At 38.1% G+C, this 27,224-nt stretch overlaps 1 protein-coding gene across 1 annotated transcript; it reads right to left on the bottom strand.

Moving 5' to 3' along the window:
* Positions 1–3,641: 3,641 nt before the first annotated feature.
* On the bottom strand, positions 3,642–26,937 carry LOC128689309 (arginine/serine-rich protein PNISR). Its single transcript, XM_070086083.1, has 11 exons — positions 26,738–26,937; positions 25,817–25,913; positions 22,519–22,734; positions 22,020–22,159; positions 14,704–14,928; positions 11,543–11,680; positions 10,095–10,349; positions 9,275–9,377; positions 8,557–8,613; positions 5,987–6,349; positions 3,642–5,257 (listed from the first exon to the last, which is right to left on the bottom strand). The coding sequence occupies exons 1-11, from the start codon at positions 26,924–26,926 to the stop codon at positions 4,359–4,361; spliced, it is 2,682 nt and encodes an 893-aa protein (XP_069942184.1). The 5' UTR covers positions 26,927–26,937; the 3' UTR covers positions 3,642–4,358.
* Between the last annotated feature and the right edge of the window lie 287 nt (positions 26,938–27,224).

The raw sequence follows: 27,224 nt of genomic DNA, 5'->3' as shown, positions 1-27,224 counted from the left end.
GGTGAGCTTCATTACAATTAAGGCAAGATGGAGGTTGACTGCAAGATGTATTAGAATGGTCATCGGCACCACAGACTGGGCATTCGGCCATAGATCTGCAATATTTCGCTGGGTGACCAAAACGCCAGCAATTCCTACACTGTTGCAGTGTAGGTATCACCTTTCGAACTTGTAACCGATGTCCCGCGACATATACAGAGGACGGGAGTTCTCAGCTGTCAAAAGTTAAACAAGCCACATTGCAAGGGTAACGTCTCCGCCCACGGGCAGGAAGGACATAAGTGTCTACTTTGAGGATTGGGAGATCCTGGAGTTCCAGCTGTTCAAGAATGTCATTGCCAAATGACTGGAAATTCTGTTGGACTATGGTATGGGGCAGAATGACAGTACCACTACAAGAATTGAGAGAAAGATGTTTTTCAATAGTGATAGTAGTAGTATCGATATTCGAAAGGAGAGAAAGATCATGAGCTTGGGTAGCATTCTGGACAGTGACGATGCGCGTACCGCTCTTGAGAGCATGAAATGAAATATCTCTGCCAACATGACGCAAGAGCGCTTTGCCAATACTATGGTCAGAAAGGTAGGCTGAAGAAGTCTGTCTTAAAGTAAAGAATTTAGTCCATTGTGTGGTCCGAAACTGAGCGTGGAGAGGGAGTGCATGACGTGTCGGTCTTTTCCGAGTAGAATGGGAAGGTAACGAAGGAGCATCATCAGGAGATTGACGTTGGCGTTTAGGAGTAGGACTGGAGTTGGTCCGGTGTGAAATGGGCGGGCAATTCGAAAATTGCCGGACCCTAGAGGGAGAAGCCGGAAGCATAGTCAAAGGAGAGAGGAGTTCAGACAAATCGAAGGAGTCAGTCGAAGCCCCGGTACCTGAAGCGGGTGAGGAAACAGCACCAGCAAGAGGTATAGGGGCATCAGGAGTGTCCGAAGAATGGTCTAAAAACAAGGCAGGGTCAGAATGGGGTGCTGTATCAAGAAGGGGCCTGGGGGTAGTGGGTTCATGGATTGGGTTCTCCATGGTTAGCTTACTCCTTTGCTTTTTGTTTTCAAGAAAAAAAAAAGAAAAGAAAATAAAAAAAAAGAATAAAAAAAGGGGGGAGCGGGGAGGAATAGTTCCCAGGAGGAATGAAAGGGCCGGAAATCTCCCTCCGCGCCCAAGAGGACCTCAGCACCGCTAGTAGTGCAGATGCAGCATGGAACCCGTGCCATACCCTACCCTTCATGCCAGTAAACCAGCAATCCGGGATAGCAACCTCACATCTGCCGAGCTACCTCGGTGGACAAAAGAGAGGGCGGCCGGATATCTGCCACAAAGCATACCTCCTTCGGCCACCACCCCCGGAATCCGAAAGGTGGCTTCCAGAGATACACCCGTCGCCCGAAAGACACCCAAAGCTACTCCAGGGTACCGGAGAGGGATCGGGACATCCCCAGGCGATTCAGATTCCACGGCAAATTACGCCACCGCCAAGAACCTCAACGTAATGGGATGGACCCCGGTATCCTTTCCCCTACCTAGGAACTAGCGCGCCTGTGGGAGAAATCCCAAAGGCCAAAAATAGGAAGGGCAAAAGGGAGGGGTGGGGAGGAGGAGGAGGAAAGGAAAAAGGGGAGGATGGGATAGGGAGGGGGGGATTGGGGGGTAATTAGGTTCGGTCTGAGGAAGGAGACCAACAGGTCTGATTCCTCAGACCAAGAGCCTCTTCACCACAGCAAGGAGCCCCCTTTGAAGAGGAAGGGGGAAAAGAGACTTGATTGGGATGGTGTGGGGTGAAGGCATGTGGCCATGGAGAGGAGTTGCATGGGAGTGTGCATCATTCTTTTCATTGTACAAGCTCTTATCTTTGCCTCATTCCAGCCATAGGCTCATGCCATCTCCACATGTATGCACTCTTATCTCTTGAATTTCTTTGAAATGCCAAGACTTTCATGTTTTTTGTTTCTTTGCAGTTCCAGAATCTTTCTTCTTGGTGCCATAGTCACTATCCCGAGATGGGATGACGAAAAGATCAAAAGTTGATTCACTAACAGAACAAGTATGGTAATGGACATGTACGAATGAAACACTGAGGGAGGCTGTGTACATTATGAAGTACTTTCCTTGAAGACAATGGACTTGCCAAGGCTTACTGTGATACGGAGGGGAAAGAACGCATTTTCTATGTATACCTCACTGCGTAAACCTAGTCTGACGTTGTCTTCATGAAAAATATGCTGTAATTTTGTAACCATGTTTTAGCGAAAACATGTTAACAGACTGCGTATTATCCAATGGTCTACTGTACTTTTAAATTAATTCAATCCTCAATGTAATTACTTAGCATTGATAAATAGCAACATTAGCTACACCAGGTCATTTGAAACACCTGTTTTATTCAGATAAATAAGTGCTAATCCAATTTAAACCTTTGACTGTTTTAGTCGTATACATACGTCTTATGAGCCAGTGTTTTGGACGTATGAATATGCATAAATTCTAGTAGCTTCAAATCAAGCAGGAGAAAGCTGGTAGACCCATTCTCTCACATGTGGGCCTGTGTGGTCAGTGTGCACCACATAAAATCCTGCAGCACAGTGCATAATGAGAAAAAAAAAAGTGACCGTTTTTTTTGGGGGGGGATTAAAACGCCGACTTTGAGGTGTATTTTCGTATGGTATTTATCATTGTATTCTCGTTTTCATGGTCTCCCGTAATGAAATGGAAAACATATTACAGAAATAGAAAAGATTTTGATTCCTTTCACAAAGAAATTGACCTCAAAGTAGGTCAGGAGTAAGCAAATCACACCACACGTCCAATACATGTCAACTGGGGAGTTTAATATTCTTTCACTAGTGCACTGATATTATTTATACCCTTTTTACAATAATACAGTAGTCTGCACAACAGTAAATTTTGTATTTTTTGTATGAAAAAAAAAAATATATTACTATTGCTTTCTAAGAGGGGCCTAGAGATGTGACTAATGAACAGAGGATATGTTATTTTAGTGCCAAGAATGTCTACATTGTTTATTCTGGACCCTATTGTGAAATTGGCAATCTGGCCAATTTCACAATATTGGGTAGTTCAAATTGGTAAATGTGCGGTTTCTTGTACTCAACTGATAAAAAAAAAAATAGTTCTAAAGAAATAGCTATGAGTTTGGTCAACTGGAACAACGGAATTGGCCAAAAACAGGGCTCAAAGTTGGCAAAATCGCTGATACGTACATGTCACCGAGACCGCTAACTTCGCGGGAGCGTAAGTCAGTGATTTTCAACCAAATTTCGTACTTTTGGTGTCATTACCATCGGAAAAAGATTCTCTATCATTTCATAAGAAAAACTATTTTTTTTTTTTTCCAAAAATTTTGTGACAGAATGAGTTTCAGAAAGGGGCTTGCAACAGTCATCGGGTTAAGTCACAAAAATCTTGCAATTCCTACATTAGGTTATTTATGACCTGAAGTTCAAAGATCTGCTTAGTTTTTGATATTTCAGGGTGAAATGATATATTATCAAGGCAATAAAATATTCATCTCAAAAGCAAACCTTTGAGGAAATTACTTTTATACCTTTGCAAACTGGAAATACTTGCCTGAATACTGCTCTGGTTAAAAAAGTGTAACAAACAGGAGTCAAAATACTAAAAATAAAGTCTTAATTTCTTTATTCTAAGCTACATGAGCAAGCTTTTCAATTACAGAACCTGAAAAGTAAAAGGTGACCAATCTTTTGAACATGAGCTATTGATCATGAGAATATATGTGAATGACTAATAAAAAATTTTCCCATACATTCCAGATTCATGTTCAATAGAAAATACAACTTTTTTTTTTCCTGTCCTGGAATAAGAGACTCGTATTGAAAAACAAATATAATAAATTATACAGCTATTTTCATTAGAAAGTACTATTCACAGATGTGACCGATCTTTGGATACACCAGTGTCAAAATATGACATAGGTTGGAACTTCAAACGATGGGCAGTGCAAGGCAGGTGCTGAAAAGGAGAACAAACCATAAAAAATATAAAGCCTATTTTTATAGGTGTAAACTTCATGACATAGGCACTAAGATATGATAGAAATTATAAATGTAATGCATCAATTAAAAATTATCACAACTACTCTCATTCCTCTTTTTTTTTTTTTTAACTTGGATGACTAAAATGCATACCAAACAAATTGAAGTTGCCTGCTTTCTTTCTCTTCGAAATAATTAAATCCTGTCCCCTCACACCGTTGAGAAATTTCACATGGTGGGCGACAGCTGTTGACCTGAAAGTGTACACAGACATCTTCACAGAACACAAACAACTTACCTTGTTGTGGTCTTACCACAGCACTCACGATAGGACCTTCACTTGCCTACGATGACGATCGGGATCTTCTTCTTGACTTCTTCGGAAGTGATATAGAAGAACTTATGGAACGGGAGCGACGACGTTTCTTTGATCTTTTTGGAGTTCTTGACCTGGAGCGAGATCTGGATTGATAGCGATCTCTCCTGTGTGAATAATCTCTGCTCCGACTTCTGCTTCTACTGTATGTGGGAGAGCGCCTTCTACTACTTCTTCCTGATCTACTATCCTCACTCCCATCTCTATAACTTCGTCTATGATCCCTTCCTCGAGACCTACTTCTATGACGGTACCCAGATCGACTCTCATTACTTTTGTCCCTATAATGTTTTTTGTCCCTAGATTTACTACTTTTCCTACCACGAGACCTACTTCTTCGCCTATCTCTAGATCTATCCCTTGACCAGTCCCTTGTTCCATTTTTTCCCCGTGGCTTATCTCTACCTTTAGATCTAGAACGATCCCGGCTGTAGTGCCTACGAGAACTTCTTTCCTCAAATGGACTTAGACTTACATCTCTCTTCCTCTTATAGCTCTCTCTGCTCTTACTTCTACTTCTGTATCTACTATATTCTTCAGAACTTCTACTTCTGCTCCTACTAATCTCTTTACGTTTCTTTTTCTTCTTGTGTTCTCTCTTTTCCTCCCTTTCCCTGCTCCCTGATCTACTCCTTTTTCTTCCCTCTTTTTTCTTTTTTTCCTTTTTGGATTTCCTTCTCTTTTTTTTCCTTCCCTCACTAGAATGAGAGTGATCACTCAAAGATGACTTAGAGTCTTCTTCAGAGTCTACACTATGTACAGATTCCTCATCCCCTTTCTTAGAATCACTTGGGGTGGCACTATCTGGCTGTGTGGAATCTACCTCAGGATCTTGAGGTGGTTCAAATTTCATAGGTTTCACATTACCTGCAAAAATAGCAATAATTAAGATTCCTCATAAATGATAGTGTAAAGGCTGAACAGGTCCAATACAAAAAGTGATTTGATTCATATTTAGCATAGTACAGACTCATTGTAAATAAATTATTTTTTAAGTTACAATTTGTCTATAAACTAAAATTAAAATTTGCCTCTTTCTAAAAACTAAGATTAAAAACTAGTTTCTTTCTTAACTAGGATTAAAACCAAATTTTTGTTAAGAATCAGCCCATTATCACTTCCCAAGTTGATAAATGTCCTGGATGGATTTAAACATCTAGTTACATCTCTATTCATGAAAAAGTTGTGAATTGGTCCTAAATTTTTTATTAACACATTGGTCGTTTCCCACTGAGGCAGGGTAACCCAAAAAAGAAGAAACACTTTCATCATTCAGTCCATCAATGTCTTGCCAGAGGTGCCTATACCACAGCCCTCCTTCAGAGCACAGGCACTGTACTTCCCACCTCCAGCACTCAAGTCTGAGGAACTGGTTTCTCTGAATCCCTTCATAAAGGTTACTCTGCTCACATTCCAACAGCACATCAAGTCATAGAAACCATTTGTCTACACTCACTCCTATCTAACATGCTCCCACATGCTTGCTGGAAGTCCAAGCCCCTTGCACACAAAAAGTCCTTTACTCCCTCCCTCCAACCTTTCCAAGGATGACTCCTACCCCACCTTCTCTCTATTAATTTTATATATCTTACTTACTAGGGCTTAAAGATGGACTGGCATCTTCCTCTGAGTCTTCTTGGGTCTGTGGTTGTTCCCCAAGCCTGTCCCCTTCCCCTTCCTTGCTAGCCCTTCTCTCCTTTGCGCCCTCTGATTCTCCCTCCCCAGCCTCTTTATCATCTTCATCATCTGAATCAGAGTCATTCGTATCAAACTTCTTTTCCCGTTCTGCCATTTCTTCAGCTTGCAAGCGCTGAAGTATATCCCTTTCTGTAGCTTGAAAATCTCTCTGTTTACGTCTGATGATCTGTCGTAATTCCTCGTCACTGTCGCCTCGGTCACTGCTTCCATCACCGTCAGAGCCCTCGCCATCACTGTCACTGTCACTGTAGATGCCAAGCCCTGTAAAATAATTTCTGGTTAAGGTATATTAAAAATACACTAAAGTTACACCTTTATATTATTTTTCTATGTCTCACTGATTTAACATTTGCTCTTAAAACTCATGAAAGCATTAGTTTCAAATCTGATGAAAGAAAATTTTCACAGATTAATTATTGCAAATTTCAGTTGTAGTATTAGGAATCATCAAATCACATGTAAAACTAAGAACAAAATGTGAAATCACAGTGAATTTCTAAACACTACCAAAGTAGTTAATTTTCTACTTTGTCAAAATCTTTTACTACACATTTCCAATTTTTATAAAAAATTAAAATACTATAATTTTGATTTGACTTTCCTCCCTTCATGCATGTTTGGACACTGACTTTTTTAATTATCACATACGGTAGACCCTCATATTACACGGATTTATTTGGCACGTTTTCGTTATTACAGCATTGAAAACTTGCGGCGTAATTTTATGGAACACCTTGTAAAATTAACTTAACACAATTCGGTTTGAGGGAGGGAAAAAATATAGAGCATCGCCCTTGGGATATTTCTCTAGCTCAGGCTGCCGCCTGGCTGTGGGCGAGACCACTGTCTCCGTGGGGCTGCACCGGGCTTCAAGGCAGCAAAGGATCGCTTCACCTTGCTCCTCTGCAGTAATGCGTCAGGTGATTTCAAGTGTAAGCCCATGGTGATTTACTGCTCTAAGAATCCTCGTGCTTTGAAAGGTGTAGATAAAAACACATTACCAGTAATTTAGAGGTCAAACCAGTCAGCATGGATGACAGAGGAAATATTTATTGACTGGTTTAAGCATCACTTTATTCCTGAGGTCAAGTTTTACCTGCACAGCAAGAACCTTGCATTCAAGGCTCTCTCTATTCTTGAAAATTTCCATTCTCATCCAGAAGCTTTGCTGGATGTGACCCCACATGTAAAAGTTGTATTTTTACTTCCAAATACAACACTGGATCGAAGAGTTATTAAAGTCATTAAAGTTTAACTACACAAGTGATGAAAAAAACTAGTTGCATCAATGGACTCTTGACTCCAACTTGGCAGTACCAAGCTTCTGGAATAATGTATTATGTACTGCAGAGTAAAAGAAGCCAGAGATCCATTACAGAATTTATGCACACTCCAATACAACCATTGACTTTAGTACCAGCACCTCAACCATCCACCTCAGCCCAGTAGGGCCACACCATGCATCTCCACTCTCTTCACAATCACTGACATACACCAGCAACCACAATTTAAGGTAAATATTATTATTTCTGTTGCAATTATCTTAAGCAACAAAAACATTATCATTTTTATTTTTGTAAGATCGGGATGTCTAAATAAAAGTTGTTTGGCTTTTGGGGGAATCCCAGGAATGTAACCCTATTTTTCCCATAAGTTCTTCATGAAGTTTATATAACACGGATTTATCTAACACAGCATTTTCAGGAACATAACTACTATATAATATGAGGGGTCTACTGTATCTGCATTCTTGGTAACTAAATACAGTATAATAACTACAGAGCAAGTAATATATTCCTTAAATAAACAATCATAATGTTTTAAATTAAATTTTCATTCTTGAGTCATCAGTTTTCAGCACTGGCATAATATATCAAAAAAAAAAAAGTCTCCAAACACTTCGAAAAGGTTGCCAGGTAATACTGCTTACTAGGTGGTGTTCTGAAGTCTACACAGATTTTCTAGGTCCTCAGCTATTTGTATTCTATACAAGGGTATGAGGCAAAATTCATCATATAGTAATAAGAAATCTGGCTACTACATCATTCTTCAACACCAGGTTATACTGAAATCTGTGTAACCATAACCCATTTCAATCAATGCTTTACAACCAGGTAATTCCTGAAACTTCAATTTACAATTCACAGGAAGAATGCTGCCTTCTTCCAGATATTAAGAAAAGCTTGTAAATGGTTGCAATTATGCAGTAAAATAAAAATTATACAGTAACTTTATAACTACAGCATTTTCTCTGAAGGCACACAACATACACTGATTTTTAAATGGGAGAAGACAGCATAGCTAAATTCAAAAGATGAAGTCTTACAAATTCTGGGACAATGCCTCACCCACAGCATAATCATAGTTTAGAAGTGTGTAAGCAATGCCCAAGGCTCCTTAAAAAGTAAAGGAAAGAGAAAAATAAAGCCACAATATTACAAAACAGAAAAAGGTTGGTTTTAACTTACCAATGCCGCCCGACAAAGAGGCTAGGGCCGAGCTCTTCTTGACCTGAACTGCCGGAGCTTTAGACAAACACAGGAAGTTTAGTGTTGCGGGAGACCCCGGCAGACCAGCCTTACCACACTAAGCAGAGACAAGCTCACCTCTATAAGGGAATTGACTGTTTATTCAGAGGGAAGAGGCCTCCACAACACTCACTACTTGATGTCCATTCCACAACTCAAGGGGTGGTCTTAATGGATCTTACTCACTTGCTTTCTTTTAACTTAACTTCATTGAAGATAAAAACTGATGATACCAATCACAAAGTTGTCTATGGAGTTCAGTACATAGTTCACAAGCCACTATGCTCTGGATACAAATGACCATGTAGACCTCTCACTGAAACCTCTTCCCTTACTTTCTTTTCATCGTAATTTAGTAAAATAACTTAATAAAAAGAAATTAATTATTATATATAAATATATCACTAATACTAAAGCTTTATGAAGTAACTGGGATTGATCATGTGCTTTTCACATTTCAAAAAACAAAAAATAATATTCATAAGTTTCATTATTAATGATACTTTCATTGTTACGATCTATTCATAGAAACTTGAGTTGGCCAATCGAAGGGAAGTTCAAAACTATACGGGTACAAGCTGTCAGCTAGGCTGATGCTTTATTATTTGGATAACGTAACAACTTCCTAACCAGAAACTTAGTTCGGGTAATGATATACCTTTCATACGGGCACGACTTAGCACCTCGGAACACACTTCTTCCATCATGCTGGTTGTCACATCTAACAGAATTTCAGTCATCCAACGTCTCAGCTTCAACATCTGGGAAAAAAAAAAAAAAAAAAAAAGGGCCAATGAAAAGAGCTTCAGTACATCAATTAAATTTTCAAACATGCCAAACACAATAAATTAACAGTTAATTAATTAAAACCTTCAATTGCAGATCCAAGTGTTCAACCACTTTCTTGACTTTTAATCTCTCCATTATCTTGAATGGTATACATTTCAGCAAGTGGCCTGTAATTCATTGCCTCTTGCCTATCTTTCTTAAATACAGGTTCTACATTTGTTGTCTTCCTAATATTCTGAATTTTCCCCACTACTGTATTTGGAAAATTCTAAATTCACAATTATTGCAACTTCAACCATTCCCTGAAACTGAGAGTATTCCACATAATGATAACGATTTGTAATAATACAGTAAAACCTCAATTTAACAGACTTTGGATTTAAAGGTAATATCTGTGGCCGAACATCTGAAAAAAAAAAAAAAAAAAAAAAAGACAGACAGACATCTATTAAATATCCAGGCAGCTTGATAAGATGATTTTTTACTTTCTGTATTTAATAATGAATGTAATTGTTGTGGGGTCTGGATTTAATGGACAAAGTCTTAAATCCAGAATAGTCTATTATTATTACAATCATAGAAAAATCAATTTTCTTATTCAGGTTTAGTGGGAAACTGGCTTTAACAGACCTGCTCCCCATTAGTCCTTTAAATCGAAGGTTTACTAAAATACAACAAGTTCTACACACCATCTCCTGCATTTTCTCTTCCTCTGTCTTAACAGGTTCAGGGGAGGGCACCCTTCTAATGCTTTTACTTTCTTCCTCTTCTTTTTCTCCATCATCATTCTCATCTTCATCCTTTACATCATCCTCATCTTGCATTTCTCCCTGCCCATCCCGAGGTTCAAACCTTGAACGACGTTTTCGTGTCATGCCCAATCCTTGCGTGGACATTTCAGGACTTGCAGAACGGCTATGGTCAGATATGTCACTATCACTGTCCTATGACCAAATACAGAATATTTACATTTATTTACCCATAAAGGAAATTATAGAGAATCAGCTTCAATAATTACAAAATAAATTTAGTAATAAGGCAATTTTACCAATCTAGACAATTATTCAAGAAGGATTAAGGTCAGTATGGCAGTATCAAAGGTGCCAATGGACTTGAAAAAAAATGTTAAAAGGTAATTCTTTTCCTTGAATCAGTTATGCATGATATCCTTCAAAATTAATACTTAGGTGAGGTTTCTAAGTTAGGTTTGATCCAAAAATAAAAGATGTTATATTACAGTCAATGAAAAGAATATACTATCAGTAAAAAATTTTGCCTTGCCGATCTTGCCTATTAGGCAAGATCAGCTTATTAAAAAATCTTGTAGGCAGATTACAGTACAATATACCAGTAATAATAATACTAACCATTAAAAAGTACCCTAAAATCCCCTAAGATTCTAACTAATACCCCTGGAAATATTAAAACCATGCCATTACCTAAGAGATCTAAGCTACAGGCCAATGATTAAAATATGCACCAAACTCAATATCAGGATTCCCAGCAAAGAAGTGTGCTATACAGAATCATCTCAATGACAATTTGTTGAATAAGGAAGGTACAACACCACCTGTCCTGCTGAACCATACACAATTTGCTCTATCTACCAGGCCTATTACTTCCCAAAGACAAACTGATGATTATGGCCTATAAATTACTGAGAGCCATAAATCTGCTACGGAGCACCCTCCACTTCAGGATCTGTCCATTCATCACCAAAGATGTCCCTGTCTTTGTGTTAGGTCTGGAGTTTGGCAAGCCTAATATTACTATCCTTAGGAACATAAAGAGTGCATTGGATATTAAACAGGGCAACCAGTGTATGAAGTCACAGCAGAAAGTAACTGGGAATAACTATAACCATCAATCAAGAAGAGATATGAAGAGTGATATACTATAGTAACTTAAGATTTGACCTATTTCTTCATAACTTCCTTGGTTCAAGATTAATAAGAAAGTTTTATGAATTTATATATTTTTAAGCTACTAATTCTTGGCCTTGCAGCTTTAATACAAAGAACTCTTTAAAGAATGTGGCCATAAGAGAAAAGCCTCAGTACAGCCGTATTTACACATCTTTCATGTCTGACAAAAAAAAAAAAAAAAAAAAAAAAAAAAAAAAAAAAAGTACACTTACAAATTTGCTTTTCCTGGGTATCCGAGGTTTGCCATCATTAGCAAGGTCTTCTTCCAGGATGCGTCTTGCCCTGGCTTCCTCCTCTCTTTTTTGCCTCAATATCTCCTCCTTTTCAGACATCTGCCTCTCTTTTTCTAACTGCAGCAATAACATAACAAAACTTCATAGTTCATACATCAAAACCTTTTTATTTTTAGAAAGACATGTCAAAACACTCAACACAAAACCTAACTTTCTTCAGTTGAACTTAAAAATAAAACAGTATTTCCTTAAAATAGGTATAATACTAACATTCGGTCTTATTAGCTCACAGAGTATTGTAATATAGTTAATTCAGCCTAACCATTATATCCTTTCATACAGAATAGCATACAAGACATTATTATTCTAGATGTAATAGTCCTACCTAAGTATGCATTGAATAAAAGTGTCCTACCAAAAATATTCTTAATTATGTCACAATTATCTCACCTCAATCATTTGTAAACTGTATTCTAGTTTTAAGTTATTTGGCACCATAGCATTTCTTCTTAAATTATTTGTAAGCCTGGTGCTATAAAAAATTACTACAGCCCTGTATTAGTTCTAAATTATTCTGAAATATTTCAAGATTAGGTAGAATTGCCAATCACTGTAAATCCAATACAAAACCAACTTTATATGTACCTGTACATTCCATCTCTTTAATGTACCTGTACATTCCATCTCTAGTTGTCTCAAGTCTGATTCCAGCCAATTTTCAATCAATGGTACACACAGCACATGTAAAACAAATGAGCTGTCTCTTAGTTTCAAATGCAATTTTACTGATTTATCAAGTGAACCAACATTAGAACAATTATTTAAGTCAGTCCTTAACCCTTTGACTGTTTCCGACGTATAAATACGTCTTACGAGCCAATGTTTCTGACGTATTTATACGCATAAATTCTAGCAGCTTCAAATCAAGCAGGAGAAAGCTGCTAGGCCCACATGTGAGAGAATGGGTCTCCATGGTCAGTGTGCACCATATAAAAAAAATCGGTGAGCCAGTGGTGCATTGTGGGAATGCCATTTCAGTTGTCATTTTTCAGCATGTCTAGTGGTAAGAAATATGTGATTCCCCAGCAAATCTGGGACTCTTCTCTTCCCAAGTGATGCTCTAACACAGATGGAAGTGTCAGTGAAGATCAATTTCATGATTTGGAGGAGTTTGAGACCAAAAGCAATGGAGGAGGAGGAGGGGGAGGAGGGGAGGAAGAGGAGGAGGAGGAGGAGGAGGAGGGAAGGAAGAGGAGGAGGAGGAGGAGGAGGAGGAGGGAAGGAAGAGGAGGAGGAGGAGAAGAGGAGGAGGAGGAGGAGGAGGAGGAAGAAGAAGATGTAATAATATTGTTCCCTTGAAGCAAGAAAAAAAAAAGTCCACCCCATGACAGTGACAAGATAAGGGGAGATAACATCTGATAAGAGCTGACTTTGATGAGCGTAAAGGAGGGTAATATTACATGACCATCGCCTCCCTTTGTTTTTGCTGGTACACAAACATTTCTGTCTGTCTATTTGTCTGTCTGTCAAGCTCCCTGTCTGTCCATCTAGCTCTCTGTCTCAGAGAGAGCCACAAGACTGTGTCATCACGTTTACTCACATCTTCAAGCAGAGTATAGCACTTTGTCTGGATTTCTTGGGTTATCCTAGGTAATTTACACTATGTATACTTGTATTTATGTGTACCTGTGAGACAGAGATAGGCAGACAGAAAGAGAGACAGATTGAAAGATATAGAATGAGGGAGAAAGATAATTAGATAGAATGGAGGAGGGGAAGCAGCATCCGACCCCATTGTTTTGACAGGGGTAGGGGTAGTGACTAATGAGACAATATGTCACTTTGACAGCTGCCGACTTCTGACTCAAAACAATTATAAGCCACACACTCGCACACAAGGAGGAGGAGGAGAAGGAGGAGAAGGAGGAGGAGGAGGAGGAGAAGGAGGAGAAGAAGGAGAAGAAGAAGGAGAAGAAGAAGGAGAAGAAGAAGGAGAAGAAGAAGGAGAAGAAGAAGGAGAAGAAGAAGGAGAAGAAGAAGGAGAAGAAGAAGAAGAAGAAGAAGAAGAAGAAGAAGAAGAAGAATTGTTTGTTTGTTTGTTTGTTTGTTTTTGTAAACAAGTTTTGTAAACAATATATTGATAATTATGTTTGTGTGCTTATTGTGTTGTATACAACGAGTGTATATATATACATTGCACCTTACTTTGGTCTCATAGGCCACATAAGTTATGTGAAAAAATAAAATAGTGAAAAAAACAACAAACCTTCAAATACAAGTAAACTAAAGTTTACCGGGTGAGCAGCAGTCGCCGCTGTTGCCATACGCGGCTCATTTTCTGCAAACTTCACGGCTCTATATCTCGGTAAGTACCGATGGCAAAAATTTTTTTTTTGGACTAAAACACTCAGAAAAATAATCTTAACATTTTCATAAGAAAAAATAATTTTTTTTTTTTTGAATATTTGGCGACATAGAATGACAGTTTCAGAGAGGGGCCTGAAACAGTCAAAGGGTTAAATGCTGAATAAGTCTAGGCGAGAGAGCAAGGGGCTAGTAACCCCTTCTCCCATATAAATTACTGAATGTAAAAAGAAGAGTTTAGTTTCTTCTTTTACAGGTCACCCTACTTTGGTGGGAGATGACTGGTGTTAAAAAGTCTAGGCAATAACAGATTTATCATACTATGAATATACAGTGTATTTAGATATCTGGGAGTGGACATGTCAGCAGATGGGTCTATGCAGGACAAGGTGACCACAAGAATACATGAAGGGGAAAAGAAAGATGGGTGGTGCATTGCAGCATTTAACAAAAGAAAAATTTATCTATGGAGGCTAGAGATAGTGGGGATGTTATGTTTGAGAACAATGTCTGGAGTGAATATCATGTATAAAATTTAAAGCAGAGAAATTAGAATTTTGTGTGTGGTCACCAAGGATATAATTCAGACCTGTGAAAGCGTTGTTGAGTACTTTGCAAATGTAGACATGATGAAGAGGGTATAAAAATCTGGGGTGGAAAGCTGGAGTAAAAATTGTCCCAGGAATTGTTAGAGGGAGGGGGCAGAAGAGGCTTTGAGTTTTAGGGGCTTGAACATCTAGCAGGATTACTGAAAACCTGATATTCCAAATACATACCTTTCTCTGCTTTTCCCTCTCCATTTTCTCAAGACCTTCACGGATCCAAGCAGGGAGTTTTTTTCTCTGGGCTGCGTCTAACTGGAAGTCTGCCTCCTTAGCAGCAGCTCGGTCCTGATCCATGGCACCAACCTGGAACTCCCTTCCACGCCTGTCCCTTCCATCATTTCCCATATAGTCACCTTGGGTAGAATCACTTCCCAACATGGGCCATCCATATTCACCCTAACATGAGAAAATTTTACATTAAAATACACATCAGTCATTCTAGGCATTTCAATTAATCTGAATAATTTCTAACTTGGGGAAATATACAAAGGAAATTCAGAGTGATTATCATTACATTTAGAAATAAGGAGACTCAAATAAGCCAATTTTCTATTTTTTTTGTCAAAATCTTTTACTACACATTTTCACACAAAGACTAAGTAAACAAATACCAATTTATCAGCTATATATACACCACAAAATATATCAATCTGAAATCTTTGCAAGTCTCCTTACTGAGCAAAATTCACTCAACTCATATTTATCACTCAACCTTATAAAACTATTCACCATAAAATGCTCGATATATCCACCAAGTAGTGTAGAATAATGCACCTTATCAATCACTGCCTCATTACAACATAACATGTACATAAAAACACAAACTCTCTAGCTAATTATATAAAAAAAAAGGTACCAAACCCTTATGGGTCAAACAATTGGCTAATAGACTTGCAAACAAGCAGGTGGTTCAACAAAATTTTAAGCTACAATACCAATGCTGGAACACTTTACAATTAACTCATAATTTAAAGAGAAAACTTTAGATAACGTTTCCTGGACCATTATCAAGTCTCAAGTGAGAGAAAATGAGGAAAAAAATCAGCAAAGGGATCTTGTGAAGAATTGAGATAACCCAGTTTCAGAGAAGTGAGAAGACTGCCAACAAGTCAATACTAAGTGAATATTAAGAGCATCTGACAATGTATGGGAAAGGGCAAGCATGAACAGAAACAAAACTGGCAGGGCTTAGAATCATGTTAGGAATGCTTTGTAGAGAAGATTTGACAAGGCATCTAGGAATACAAAAAACAGCAGAGTGAGCCATTTATTACTTTTTTTAACTAAAATATGGCCTTTTCAATCCTCCTAAAGCTTATTTATGCCAAAAAGTTGTTTGCTATGTGTTTTATATTCCTATTTTTGTTAGCTACTCACCAATCACTACAAGATGGAATCTGTAATGCCATGGCTTATAACATGACAAAATATATTGTTAATATAAGCATTCTTGAATTCTTCTTTTGTGTTCCTCAAGCCTGTCAGCAAGGGAGCTTCCAATTTCCCCAATATATTACAAAGGTCAAGAGAAGCAGGACAGACAGCAGACAATGAGGTATTGGTGGGAGAAGTATGAACCAGATTGCTAAGATGTGTATTAATTTCATGACATACAAGCTTAATATCCAGAGGACAGTGGGTGTAAATTAGACATACAGAGAAGGCAAAGTACAGAAGTATCATAGGCAAAATGAGTTTAGGAGTAAATGTCTTAAGCATGAGAGTAGTCAGCAGTTATGAAACTGGGAGAATAGCTCAGATTGAACATTAAAATGGTATAAAATACCGACAGGTTGTTAGGTAAGACACACATGCAACAGTTAGGTATTTTATACCATTTTAATGTTCAATCTGTCAGACGCTGCAACACAAGGGTATCTTGGTACAGACCTGCAATCAACTTCGACAACCTCTACTAGTGAGAACGGCTGGATTTGAGAGGGACCTGACCTCCCAACATCTGCGTTCTTACTTCTACTAGTGACCTACGTCTCGCATCCTGGCGCTATATAAGGCTCCATCCTGTCACTTCAACTCCATATTGTTTCAGACTATGAAACAATGCTCTTCTCCAGACTGAGGGACTGACCACCTTAAAACTTTAAGGGTGATGGACTGATTACATCGTCTTCAAGTCTCTTCTGCTTCTATCAACTTTTCTGTACTCGACTGAAGAAGCCTACTGTGTAGGCGAAACGTTTCGAAATAAAGATACCTAACTGTTGCATGTGTGTCTTACCTAACAACGAGAATAGCTCAGACAGACAATGAACTACAATAAACGGAAAATTCAGGCAATAAATTAAAGGCTACAGATGGGCCCTCCACATCTGTGATCCTCAATCTCTTGACCCTGCAGTTTCAATTCTTTCTGCGACATCCAATCTCTTACTGCTTACATTTGCACTTCATTATTTTGTTCTTTTCTATGATTATTTTATATTTTCTATTACAAACTCCTATATCATCCTCTTCAACCCATACAAATCCAACCAAATTCAACTGGAAAATATTCCTTCTCTGCTACATACTCTAACCTGAGCTGCACTCCTTCAACCTTTATAACTTTGAAAAACCTATCTATTTCACAAATTTGCAACACTTGCCAAATCTCTACCCCATTTATCCCATCTTATACTTACAACAAATCCACAAACACCATCTTACTCTTATCTACTTTATATGCTTTAAATTGCAAGCCACCCTGGTCCTCAGTAATTTTACTTCCCCTAGCTTATTCAATAATCTCACAAAAATTTACATGTCACCTCACAGCCTATCATCCCCTAATCAATGTCAATACGTTACTCTGGCTGAAGACCATCAGTGTGTAATGCCAATACTAGAATGGAAAGACGATTATTTGATAGTTAATTGTATAGTCCACTCAAGTGAGTCCCCATTTTGTTTGTACTTCGAAAGTTTTATTGTCTTTATGTATTACTGCATTCACTGGTCACTGTGGTACAGTAAGTTACAACTGGTTAATTTTTGTAAATATTGTTGATAACACTCTAACCTAACCAAGCCTAATCTAAATGGCATGTATCAAGAAATTTGCTTAAAACAATATACAGCATACCTACCAGCAGCATACCTCTAACTGTCTTGTGTTTCACAATTATGACAAGACAAGCACCTCCCAGTATATGAAGAACAAACACACAGAACAATAAACAACTCCTGGGATGTGAAAAAATTGCATACTTTGTAAAACACGTATTTTTTGAAACAAATTCTTGATCTGTCTAGATCATTATGAAGTTGTAATTTGATAAATATCTTGACAAATCAAATATAGTCCCACTGAAAGTTCATTCTGCAGAGCCTCTATTTTCTTCACTACTGCCAGCAGAATGGCATTTACTGTAGCTCCACCTTCATCAATGGTTGCTGTCTACCAAAAACCATTTGCCTCCCTTAGTATTCAATGCCTTTTACCCACTTCCTCCAGTCCTTCCTGGGATGACCCCTATCCCTCCTTCCCTCCACTCCAGATTTATATATACTCTCCTATTCATCTTACTTTTACACCATCCTTTCTGAGTGACCCAACTATCTCAACAACCCCTCCTCAGCCCTCTGAAGACTGAAAGAACCTCACTTAACATACAAAGGTAAAAAATAACAGTATACATAGGCTGTAAGTAAAGTGTGAGTTACATGTAGTGACCTGATGAAAATGCAAGTAAGGTTTTTTGATATGGCATTAGGTAGCCCATGAAGTCACATGGTTTTTATATTAAGAGGTTGGCTGACCTTAGTCTGGGTATCACATATGCCAGTTTTTTTGATATTCAACCAGACTAAGCCCAGCCTACCTCATAACACAGAAATCACATGATCTCATGGGCTACCTGATGCCACCTCAAACTTCACTTACATTTTCATCAGGTCATTACGTGTCACTTAACCCCCCCCCCCCACATGCAACCTATATATACTGTTTTGTACATTAGAAATTATCGAAGTTCCAAGCCTGAAGCATTTTTTAATATTCATGTCCTAGTGTTTACTTATGTAATTTTTTTAAACCACTTTGATGGTATCAATTACAAACGTTTATTTCTGGTAAACCCACACCTTCCTTCCAAGTTCTGACCTCCCCCCATAATATTTACACTACCTTGCCCTTGAAGATGACATGTCCACTGCCTCCAGACTCCTCACTATAAGGTTTAAAATCCATGCTTCCACCCATATAACAGTGTTGGTACCACTATACTCTGGTACATTCCCTTTTTCTTTTTTTTTTAACACATGGATAAAGCTCTTGTTTTTTTTTTTTTTGTTTTTTTTTTCAGAAGCCACTAAATAATTATTAACATTCTAAGTAAATTTATACACAGTGGAACCTTGACTTACGAGTGTCCCAACATACGAGTTTTTTGAGATACGAGCCGTCAATCCGTCAATTTTTTGCTCTGAGTTACAAGCCAACATTTGAGTTACGAGCCAGCTCTCCCCCACTTCCCCCTCAACCCAAAACCTGGACACCTCTCTTGTTTATCTATGATTTCATGCTTTAATTCCATGGAAATCATCCTCTTATTCTTACCAGCACTGTCCTTTACAATTACTTTCTTAGGACCCATGGTTAGAAAAGCAAAATTTGGCCAAATGACTGTCAAAAATGTAAGCAAATCAGGAGAGAACTGTTCCCACAGTGAGGTAAACGGGGCACCGAACTGACTTCGTTCTGAAGCTCTCGTTATAATAATGTATTATTATTATTAATTTAGGGAACTGAAGCTCTGTTATAATTATTATTATTATTATTATTATTATTAATTTAGAGAACTTGAGCACATATCCAGTTACCTACATCAAGAGCCCCTTACCAGCATCAAGGTTCCTTGACACTGGTGAGGGTCTCTTGATCTAGGGAACTGGATATATGCTCGTTCCCTAAATTAATAATGATAATAACGACGGAGCTTCAGTTCTCTAAATTATCAATAATAATAATTATTATTATTGCAATGACAATAGAGCTTGTTCCCTAAAGTAATAGTAATAATAATTATTATAACAATAGAGCTTCAATTCCCTAAATTATCAATAATAATAATATTTATTTTACAATAACAACAGAGCTTCAGTTCCCTAAATTAATAATAATAATAATAATAATTACAGGTAGTAGGTTGGTAGACAGCAACCGCCCAGGGAGGTACTACCGTTCTGCCAAGTGAGTGTAAAACGAAAGCCTGTAATTGTTTTACATGATGGTAGTGGCTAACTGGTCTAGTGGCTAACGCGACGGGCTGGAGTTTTGAGACTCTCTGACCGTGGGTTTAATCCCGGCCGGGGTATGGTTTATGATGGTAGTATTGCTGGTGTCCATTTTTCTGTCTCATAAACATGCAAGGTTTCAGGTACGTCTTGCTACCTCTACTTACACTTAGGTCACACTACATATACATGTACAAGCATATATATACATGCACCCCTCTGGGTTTCTTCTATTTACTTACTAGTTCTTGTTCTTGTTTATTTCCTCTTACCTCCATGGGGAAGTGGAACAGAATTCTTCCTCCGTAAGCTATGCGTTGTAAGAGGTGACTAAAATGCCAGGAGCAAGGGGCTAGTAACCCCTTCTCCTGTACATATTACTAAATGAAAAAGGAGAAACTTTCGTTTTTCCTTTTGGGCCACCCTACCTCCGTGGGATACGGCTGGTGCGTTGAAAGAAATAATAATAATAATGTACATAATACGTACGGAATAATAATTCAGAATCCTGCCGCTAGCTGGCGCAGCTGATGTTTACATCGCTGTCGAAGCAGTTCTCTCCTGATTTACTTACAATTTTGACAGTCATTTCGCCAAATTTTACTTTTCTAACCATGGGTCCTAAGAAAATAAGTGCAAAGGACAGTGCTGAGAAGAAAAAGATGATTTCCATGGAATTAACACGTGAAATCATCAACAAACATATGCAAGGTGCACGAGTTGTGGATTTAGTCAGACAATACCAGCGCAGTACATCTACAATATGTACCCCTCAAAGAAGGTTCCTTGATGTTGGTGAGTGGCCCTTGATTTAGGGAATTGGATCTGTGCTCCAGTTCTCCGAATTAAGCCTGAATGCCTTCCACATCCCCCCCCCCCAGGCGCTGTATAATCCTCCGGGTTTAGCGCTTCCCCCTTGATTATAATAATAATAATAACAACAATAATAATAATAATCTACTATATGTACGATACTAATGCAGCAACAAGAGTCGATAAAGGCTATAGTGCCAGCCAAGGGAGTTACAATAGTGTCTAAGCTGCGGACCTCTGTCCATGAGAAGATGGAGAAGCTACTGCTGACGTGGTCGAGAGAGAAGCAGCTCACAGGAGATACCATATCAGTTATGTTCAGTGGTCAAACAAAACAAACTATCAGTTATGTTCAACGTGTAAGTACATATACACTTTATATAAACGGTTTATTATTTCTTTACATTCTGTAGTATATTATGATTTACTGTGTGCTTATATATAATATTTCCAATGTTTTCCTAAGAAAAATAGTGATGTATTGCAGTTAGCCTCAAAAATACGGTTTTCTCTTACAATAAGAGCACAGGAAGATACTCTCAGTATATACACACAGGAAATGGCGGACACTTTCGCCGCTGCCTCTGCCACTGTATTATGGCCTATTTTATTAATTCTAGAGTATATATCATGTCTCTGTGTTAATTATATTGTTTATTATGTCATATTAGATGAATTGTGATAGACAAATAAGCCATATAGTTGATAATAGTGTCACATTCAAGTGTTTTTTTCTTGGCTCTCCAGAGTTCAGGAACGGATTAATGGCTTTTCAATTAATTTAAACGAGGAAAATTAATTTGATATACATGTACGAGTAAATTGAGTTATGAGCTAGCTCCTGGAATGGATTAAACTCGTAAGTCAAGGTTCCACTGTACTAACATTTATGTACCACTGAAAAAATTTCTCCAGGTTGCCCTATAGAATCCTTTAAACTGGACAAGTTTAAAGTCAACATACTATAATATTGATGAAATAAAATATTACATATGCCTACACAATACACTTGACAATGCAACCAGCTGATAACTTAAATAACTTTGCTATACATTCAAACTCAAGCGCAACGTCAGCTGAGAAGGGGAACTTTTATATTTACCAATAAGGAGTTAAAGACTATGACCTACACTAATGTGTATCAATAACTTCAGAACACAAAACTAAAAAGTTTAAGTGTCTCAGAATCAACTTATAATTTTTCAGCCATTTGTACTCCAATTATTTTAACTTTCATTTTCTTCAGAATACAAAAGATTTAAAATTATTAGTTTTAAACATCAGTGATCATTTTCACCACCAATGATACAAGAGCAGAAGAACGAACACCTAAAGCGCAGTGCTGGACACGAGCAGCAGCATCCAATACGCACCTGCACAGCCATGCCCTGGATGGCTGAAAACTCATTACCATACATGGTATATCCTGCCTGGCTTACGTCTTTTCCGCTATACTGGTGAGCAACGTCTTGGTTGCCAGATGCATTCTGAGAGTACGAGTCTACTGGCCAGCCCCAACCCCAGCCCATCCCAGATTGAGTTGGTGCCCATTCTCCACTCCAGCCTGCCCATGTGTCTCCTGCAAGAAATTTTTTTTAGTTTGCAACTAAAGCATGTGTATGTGCATCAATTTTCTTGCCATTTATACAAAAAAGCTTTAATGTGCTCATAGTATGAACAATTCTCCCCCAAACTTATTAATACATAGAAATTATGGTGCATGTCAACAAACAGGCATAAATTTTAATAAAGCTCCATGGGTCAAATTTGGAATGCTGCCAAAGCATGTTAGACTTCAGCAAACAATACATATACGCAGGCATGAACAAACACCCCTGACATTCATACTAATTTTCTGGCCATTTCCTATCTTTTCTAACTTTAAGCAGAAATATGCCAGGTATACTTAAAAAATAGTCTAGCATATAAAAAAAATACCATTTTGCTGCTCTGTGCAATTTGCAGAAGGTCCTTTATCATCTTCTATCTCCATGTCCATCTCCCCTCCACCTGTGGTAGAATCATCTGCCGAGTGACTTGGTGTAGTGGTGACGGGGGCTGGAGGTTGCTGTGGTGGCTGAACAGGCTCCTCAGGAGCCGTCTCCTTCATCTGAATCCATTGCTTTGCTAGTGCAGCCCAGTCCACTGATGATGCTATTAGCCAAGCAATAATATTAATACTACTGTATGTACTGTATAAAAAAAAATTTGTAATGCCAATTTTAGCACATGTGTATTAGTCACGAGAAATGGGGAAGGAAAAGAACTGTTAGTTCCCTTACTCTAACTTATACAGTACTAAAATTATGTTCATCAATATTTCATAACCCTCTGACACATATCCCACAATGTTCATCAATATTTATGTTCACCAATATTTCTTAACCTTCTGATATATATCTAATAATGGCAAGGTGGGCTCATAGTAAGGCTTAATTTTTTTTTTTTTTTAAATTCCTGCAACTCTCATGTCATCTGCCAAACATATACTCAATCATATGTATACTACAAGGGGTTAGTAACCCCTTCTCCTGTATATATTACTAAAGTCAAAAAGAGAACCTTTTGTTTTTCTTTTTGGGCCACCCTGCTTCAGTGAGATACGACAAGCTTGTCGAAAGATGACGACGTATATTGTTGCCATACAAGATTGAGAGTTACTTGCCTTTTCCTAAAAGAATACACTTACATAAACTCTCTCCAGGTAAACTCCAGGTAATATGACCATTATTATTGTTTCAGTGAGGAGGGGAACCCATAAACAACATTATAATGCTCGGTGTCATTAAACCTATTAATCCCTTACTCTAAATTATACTGTACTGTACTAAAATTATGTTCATCAATGTTTCAAAACCCACTCTCAGACTATCAACTGTATGAAAGGCAATGTGGGCTAGTAACAGAGATGGTTTCTTGAGATGCAATCTAAGTCTTCAGACTGGCCTCAAGGCTTCATTTTAAGGTCTTGGTTTCTGGTGGTCTGATCTGTCTTGGCAAGTTGGATTTTCATCTTATGGAAGTCAGCATGCAGACTGGTTGTTCATAAAAATTTTCAAGACTATTTAATTTCTTTGATTATTATATATCCTTTATTATCCTTCATAATTTGCATGGTTGGCTTAATTGGCAGTGCACTCGGCTCACATGCCTAGTGTCTGTGGTTCAATCCTCGGAATGGGTGGTAACGTTGGGCACGTTTCCCCACGCCTGCTGTCCCTGTTCTCCTAGTAGTAAGTAGGTACATGGATGTTAGCTGACTGTTGTGGGTCACATCCTGAGAAACAAGATTTAAGAACACCACTGGAAATAAGTCCCCCCAATGATGCTCTGACTTTATTGGGTTATCCTAGGTGGCTAACCTTCAGGGTTAAAAATCTCAACAAAATTTTATCTTATACAGCATAGCAGGACTTGGAGAACTGTATCTTCAAATGAAGGTAGAGCTCTCGTACTATTAAATCACAAAATCGGTAGGGTTCGAACCATACCACACTAAGTCTTCCGTACCATTGGAAGCCCTGCTTCCAGTGGTATGGATGACTTAGTGTGGCACTATATAATAGTATTACTAATTATTTGAATGGTAGAGGATGATTCTGTGTGACAAATTAGAACTAGGTTTGTTTGTGAGAGCTGAGGATTTTGAATACAAGTATAATGCTGCTGACTGTGCACAAGTCTGATGTTTATGACTGTGAATAAATAATGCTGGCAAGTTTACAATTGTACAGATAATGATGGTGACTGATCATCTTAACTATTGTAAAAAAAAAAAACTAAAACACTACATAATGTTGCTGCTTCAGGCTCAATTTTTTTTTTTTTTGGTTGGGTAAAGTATACACTTTGATGTATTTATCATTGCTGCTACTGACGATTCCTGAAACGCATGTTTGCCAACAGTTAAACAGTATACAATATACTTATCATAAGGACAGGAACATGCCACATAATTTAAAGAAAGTACCAGTAATAAAAGCAATGTTATTTTCGTATGGTATTTATTGTTGTATTCTAGTTTTCTTGGTATCATTTTATAGAATGGAAGACATATTACTGAAATTGAGATGATTTTGACTGGTTTTACAATGAAAGGTGCCTTGAAATTAAGCTCAAAGTAGCAGAAATGTTCGATTTTTACCAAACTTCAAAAGTAAACAGATCGTGCCAAGCATGCAATACACGTCAACTGGTGAGTCTAATATTCTTTCACAAGTGCACCAATAATATTTATACCATTTTTTACACTAATGCAGTAGTCTGCATAACAGTAAATCTTATATTTTTTGTGAGAATAAAAATTCAAAGTGGAAAGCAAAAGAATATATGAGGGGCCTTGAGACGTGACTAATGACTAGAGGAAATGTCATTTTAGTGCCAGGAATGTCTATCTTGTTTATTCTGGACCCTATTCGGAAATTGGCACCTTTTGAAATTTGTGTGAAATTGGCAAAATTGCTAAATTCTGACCACTGTACTGGATAGTAAAGATTGAGATGCAACATATGAGAATCTTTATTAATGAAGTGTTAAGTAAAAGGACACAAATGCAACTAATGTGACATTTTATTGTGGCAACGTTTTGCTCTCCAGGAGCTTTATCAAGCCATTACAAACAAAACATGGACACAGAGGGTATATATAGGCTTTGAGTGAGGTGTTATACTAGAGGTAGTAGTAGTAGTAGTAATATTAGTTGGAGTATATTAGTTGTAGTAGTAGTAGTAATACAATACAGTAGAACAATCAACTTGCACATGGGTAAAAGGTAGCACAAAAATAAGTTAGACAAATATTGGCAGTTGGATTTGAGAAGGTCTGTTTCAGTGTTCCTCCTCTGTAATGAGCTTGTGTAGTAGTATTAGCAGCAGAGACTATGTGATGGTAGGGTTTACTGTTTTCAGGAGGGTTCTTGCTAAGACCTCACAGATCTTTATCTGTGAGGTCTTAGCAAGAACCCTCCTGGGAGGTCTTAGCAAGCTGCCTTTGTTTAATTTAACTGTGACAAAACATATTAATGCTGATTCAAGGCACTTGTGTCTGTGGAAATTAGGTTCTTTGATCACTAGTCGGGTGTCCCTGAATTTCATTAGATGATGATGAATAAGCATCTCAATCTTCAACTTGTCGGTTTCCAAACCAATTATCACAAAAGCAAAGTCAAAAACGTTTTTTTTATTGTGAAGACAGGATGTGTTTTGAATTAGAACCAAAACAATAATGATGTAGTTACCTTCTTCTGGCTTCATGTTTTGATAGTGTTGAGGCTGCAGGGCCCATGATGCCCACTGTGGGGCACCTGACCACATACTTGTGTCGCCCACCACAACCTGTGAAGTCAACATATAGTTAAGAATAAAGGCATAATACCATGACTGGAACAATACACAAATACCCCACACATATAGTTGCCAAAATTAATTTGAGCCACCAGTCCACCAGCCTGGTCAAGCACTGGACCACAGGGGCGTTGACCCCCAAAATACCCTCCAGGGAGGCAGGCAGGAATCAATTTAGTTATATATTGTACCCAGTGGAATAAAACTATCATTACTGTATCACATATTTATGGGGAACCCATAATCTCACGAGGGCCATAAAACACCTGAGGAATGGGAGACACTCTGGATGATTTAGAATACTTCCAATCACTTCATTTACAAGGGGAAGGAATCTACAAGTCCTTGAATCAAGAGCACTTTGCCAAAATCAAGGCATCTCATTTGAAGGTTACTATACCCTAACAATCTTCATTACATTCAAGAGGAGCGCTAAATCCGCAGGGATTATAGAGGACCAAGAATGGCAGGGATTCAGATTCAAAGTAGGGTAGATCCAGTTCCTTGTATCAAGAGCCCCTCACTAGCATCAAGAAGCCACCCTCGTGGAAATATTTTAACCCTAACAAAAGATCAACACATTAATAACAAATAAATTATCAACCATAAATAATATCAACAAATAATCATAATCACTACAAATCTATATTTCCTTTAATAAATTATTACAAGTGCCTCCATCACACACACATTCGTGGTTACTGAGTATTTAAGAACAAAACTATACTGCAAATACAAGACTATGGCAACCATGGCCTCAAGAGCCCAGTATATTTCTGGGTTTGCCATGGCTGCCTGACTCCTCCCTCACACACCTTGTGTAAACTTCCTCCAGCTGGAAGACTCACCAGCAGCTTCAAGTGAATAATGCCAGGTTGATCTCTGTATCTCAAGTGTGAGATAAAGTGTCCCAAGGCAGTAATATGAGGCGCCTGGCCCCACCTTGTCTCACTCGTGCAGCACAATGGCGACTGGTGGCGGCTGCTGTATAGACGCAGCAACATCACACACCAGACGCCGCCATCACCCTCACTTAACATAAGAACATCTCTGATGCTTTAATAAAACTCTTTACTCATACAATATTTTACTTAGTATTAAATTCCGGGTCCGCTCTGTTCGATTTGTTAATGCTAAACTCTGGAAATTTTAACTAATAAAGATTTAACAAGGTTTTTTTTTAAGAAATTCTGTAGGTCTACTTAGCCTCACAGTCTACACTGTAGCGAATACTTTTGTATATCAGTTTACTTAAATACAGCAGTCATTCACCCAGGATATTGTGTACACAACACGAAATGT

Source organism: Cherax quadricarinatus, chromosome 18 (genome assembly GCF_038502225.1).
Source record: "Cherax quadricarinatus isolate ZL_2023a chromosome 18, ASM3850222v1, whole genome shotgun sequence".
Taxonomy (NCBI): domain Eukaryota; kingdom Metazoa; phylum Arthropoda; class Malacostraca; order Decapoda; family Parastacidae; genus Cherax; species Cherax quadricarinatus.
This window is presented reverse-complemented; position numbering and strand designations above follow the sequence as displayed.

Coding starts and splice junctions, on each gene's coding strand:
- LOC128689309 (XM_070086083.1), bottom strand. CDS start 26,926: ATGTTGCTGCGTCTATACAGCAGCCGCCACCAGTCGCCATTGTGCTGC. Junction 25,914..26,737: donor CTGGAGGAAGTTTACACAAG/GTGTGTGAGGGA, acceptor TTGACTTCACAG/GTTGTGGTGGGCGACACAAG. Junction 22,160..22,518: donor TTGCACAGAGCAGCAAAATG/GTATTTTTTTTA, acceptor AATTTCTTGCAG/GAGACACATGGGCAGGCTGG.